The 4020-nt window shown below is 39.3% G+C and overlaps 1 protein-coding gene across 1 annotated transcript; it reads left to right on the top strand.

The window, feature by feature from the left end:
• The first annotated feature begins 657 nt into the window (after positions 1-657).
• LOC127131566 (uncharacterized) lies at positions 658-1350 on the top strand. The gene has a single exon (XM_051060479.1). It carries the CDS (start codon positions 658-660, stop codon positions 1348-1350), a length of 693 nt encoding a protein of 230 aa, XP_050916436.1.
• The last annotated feature ends 2670 nt before the right edge of the window (positions 1351-4020 follow it).

The following is a 4020-nucleotide window of genomic DNA, read 5'->3' as shown; positions in this document are numbered from 1 at the left end:
TCTGGACACAATCGAGACCCATTCTTGACCTCCTTCATATCATCCTCGGAACCCAAGTTGACTAGCTCAATCTGCTCTTCAAACGGATGAATAATCTTTTCATCTTGTTCAAGAAGACGAGCCAATTCATCACTCACTTCTACATCACTTTCCTCCTCGGCCTCAAACACAGGTGTCATACCCTTATTTTGGCCCTGAAATTTTTTTCCCATCAATCAGTCATTCGCATTTCTCCTCATGACCATCTCACGTTTAAACTCTTCACTTCATATTGAAAGATCTTTTATTCATTCATATTACAATCATTTCATTCATGTCCAAGAGTGTCCTCACTTTCATTTAATCATAGTTATGTGATTATTTCATAATCCTAAAGTGTCATCACACGAGTACATGGAAATTCTAAAATACAAAGAAATATTTTTTTCCTGCTACCAAATACCATTTTTTCTTTCATTCACGTCACATATACATGTTTGGAATTGTTACAATGGATGTGGAAGGTGATACATTCACTAATGTATCTACAAGTAACTTCGAACAATGTTTTCCATAGAAAAAAGAAACCTTCCACGGAGATATGCTAACGAATTCATGAGCCGTACTAGAAGTCACTTATTTTCTAGATCTTTTGGCTGGAAGCAATTCTTATTATTCATGGAACAAAAGAAGCCAACAATCACTTTAAGGGAAGATTCATTGTACCATGACCCCATTGCCCTTGTCTTATTTGGACATAATGCTCGAGTTTGGGACTGCTGTATTTCTGATGATTTTATTGTGACTGTCAGTGAGGATTGTACATGTTGTATATGGGGAATTGATGGTGAACAACTGCAAGTCATTAGGGAGCACATAGGAAGGGGTATATGGAGATGTTTGTATGAACCAAAATTGTCACTTCTTATAACTGCCGGGTTTGATTCTGCTATCAAGGTGCATAGGCCTCCTGCTTTTCTATCTGGGGGCTTGGATGAAGCACAATTGTCCCACGGAAGAACAAAAATGTTTTCCATTTGCGTCCCGCATGTGTTGCAGCATATTGGATTGACGGACAGCAAGAGTGAATACGTTTGTTGTTTGCGTTTTTCCTCTCAGGATTCTCTTTATGCTGCTACCAATCATGGTTATCTCTACCATGCTAAATTATGTGAAACTGGAGGTGCTCATTGGAATCAGCTTGTTCAAGTCAGCAACGGGGCTCCAATTATCTGTATGGATTTATTGTCCAAGGACTCATTTGAACTTGGATATGGTGATGAAGATTGGATCGCCATTGGAGATGGTAAGTCGATTACTTTTAGGCATCGCCATCAACCTCACATAGCTTACTCTTGGGCTTTCTTATAATGAGATAGTTCTCTTGCACTTACGCTCATACATTGCATTATTTGTTGTTTGGGCCCGATTTAATTATTCCAATACTTTGAATCCCCATTTGACAAAATGTACCCCACTCCCCCGATGTGTAATAATTTTACTGTTTTATTTCTTTATTGCTTGGCTGTTTAGTTAGCTACTAACACAAGAATAAAATCAACCATTTCCAAAAGATCAAAAATAAGAATCGATCCAACGTCGAGTATTTTCTCAATAAACAAATCAATCCATTTCTTCCTCCCATTCTATCCCATTTCTTTCAAACTTTCATCAAATGCTTGATCCAACGTCAAGCCATTCTTCATAATAAAAACTCAAAAATATTAATTCATATTCAAGACCTTTTCAATAAAGATGGAAATGGAACGTGGTGGATACCACGCACTCCTGAGACTAGGGTTCGAGATGGATGTCTCGCCTATCCTATCTCTCGCCATCATCCAAATTTATCTACTTTGTTTCTCTCAAACACTCATTCAAATCTTTCTCAATCGCTCATCAAATGCTTGATCTAATGTCAAGTCATTTTCACAACAAAACTCAAAATACTTAATTCCTATCTAAACACTTTTCAATAAAAATGGAAATGGAACATGATGGATACCATGCACTCCTGAGATTAAGATTCGAGGTGGATGCCTCGCCTATCTTAGCTCTCGCCATCATTCAAATTGCCAATGCGGTTTCTTCAAACCCTTTCTCAATCAAACCTCAAAACACTTAATCCTTATTAAACATTTTTGCAAATAAAATGGAAATGGAACGTGGTGGATACCATGCACTCCTGAGACTAGGATTCCAGATGGATATCTCGCTCATCCAAGTTCTCGCCATTATTCAAAACACATCAAATTAATCAATTTCTTTTCTCGCCGTCGTGCGATTGACTCTTAAACTTTTTCTCAAACGAAGGGTACTTTGTTTCAAAACAATGCAAGGCAATGTTTCTCCACCTGTTTTGGATAGTCCAACAATGTTTTTATCGATTTGACACAAATTAGCTTTCGCTAAAATCGACCAACAAACAAACATTTTTCTACCCAAAACTACGTAAGCCTTGATTTCTCTGTTGAGATACGTAGGAGCAGGATTTGTAAATCTTGTCAGGCCCACTAATAAAAAACTTAGGTTTAGTCCTTCTTCGAAAATCCAAAAACATTCTCCTTTCTTCTATTCTTTCTTTCCCACCTAATAACTTGAAAAGCCTAACATTTCAAACTAACACTAACGTGCACAACTAACCTAATGGTTCCCGTTGAGTACAACGGACGTGAGGGGTGCTAATACCTTCCCCTTGCGTAATCGACTCCCGAACCCTGATTCGGTTGCGACGACCAATATCATTGCCGTTTGTCTTGGGTTTTATCGATATTTCTCCTTTCCTTTTTAGGAATAAATAAAGTTCGATGGCGACTCTATTCAGTCCATCATTGTGAGCGTGCGATTGCGCTTCGTTTAAGTCGTGTCTCTCATTTTTCATGAGGTACGACAACAGGGAATTCAAAATTTGGAGATGGAGAAGGATCATTGTATTCAATGAAGTTAGGAACCAACTTAGATTGATGCAAAATAACAGGAGTATCAACGACAATCCAATTGTTGCATGTCCTTCCATGCGTTACAAAGTTGGTGCAGTTTTCCTCTTCGCTATCCTCTAGCATAACAACTAAGTGTTGTTCATTGCCATGAAGAAACCCTCCTCTACAGAAGCTAAGTTGCATATCTTCAGATCTAACAGCTGATGAGCCTTTCTGGAACCCCAAACCAGTTATGCCCTTGTTGTCGGAGACCTCTACCATGTGCCCCCACTGATCAACAATATCTTCTTCAACAATCTTCTGAGCATCTTTCAACGAGGACATAGGTGCCCAAACTCTCTTCTCAGCAGCAATAGACAAGGCTTGGAACGGAGTTCCAACCTCATCCTCAGCTTCAACATACAAGAAAGATGACAGATGGCTAACCAACAACACTTTCTCTCCTCCCACAATCACTAGCTTGCGATTCTTGACAAATTTCAATTTCTGGTGCAAAGTGGAGGTAACAGCCCCTGCCTCATGAATCCATGGCCTTCCCAATAAACAACTGTAGGCCGGGTGGATATCCATTACTTGAAAAGTAATCTGAAAATCACTCAGACCTATCTTGACTGGAAGGTCCACTTCACCAATTACCGTTTTGCGGGAGCCATCAAAGGCTTTGACAATTACCCCACTATACCTCATGGGCACTCCTTGGTAAGATAACTTTGACAAAGTTGACTTCGGAAGCACATTGAATGACGAATCGGTGTCAACTAGCACATTTGACAAAGCATCTTCCTTACAGTTCATTGAAATATGCAAATCCAGGTTATGTTTTCTTCCCTCCTCAGGGAGTTCTTCGTCACAGAAGCTCAAATTATTGCATGAAGTGATGTTAGCCACGATATGATCAAATTCATCCACAGTAACATCTTGCTCTACATATGCTTGTTCAAGAACTCTCTGTAGTGCTTCTCTGTGCGCTTCAGAATTCAAAAGCAGAGACAACACAAAAATCTTTGAGGGAGTCTGGAGCAACTGCTCAACCACATTAAATTCACTCCTTTTGATCAATCGGAGTACCTCATCATCATCATTGGCTTTCAAGTTGCTGGAT

This window comes from Lathyrus oleraceus, chromosome 3 (assembly GCF_024323335.1).
Source record: "Lathyrus oleraceus cultivar Zhongwan6 chromosome 3, CAAS_Psat_ZW6_1.0, whole genome shotgun sequence".
In the NCBI taxonomy this organism is placed as follows: domain Eukaryota; kingdom Viridiplantae; phylum Streptophyta; class Magnoliopsida; order Fabales; family Fabaceae; genus Lathyrus; species Lathyrus oleraceus.
Note: the sequence above shows the minus strand (reverse complement) of the source record. Positions and strands in the feature narration are given on the sequence as shown.

Excerpts from the sequence above, each read along its gene's own strand:
- LOC127131566 (XM_051060479.1), top strand. The coding sequence starts at position 658 with ATGGAACAAAAGAAGCCAACAATCACTTTAAGGGAAGATTCATTGTAC.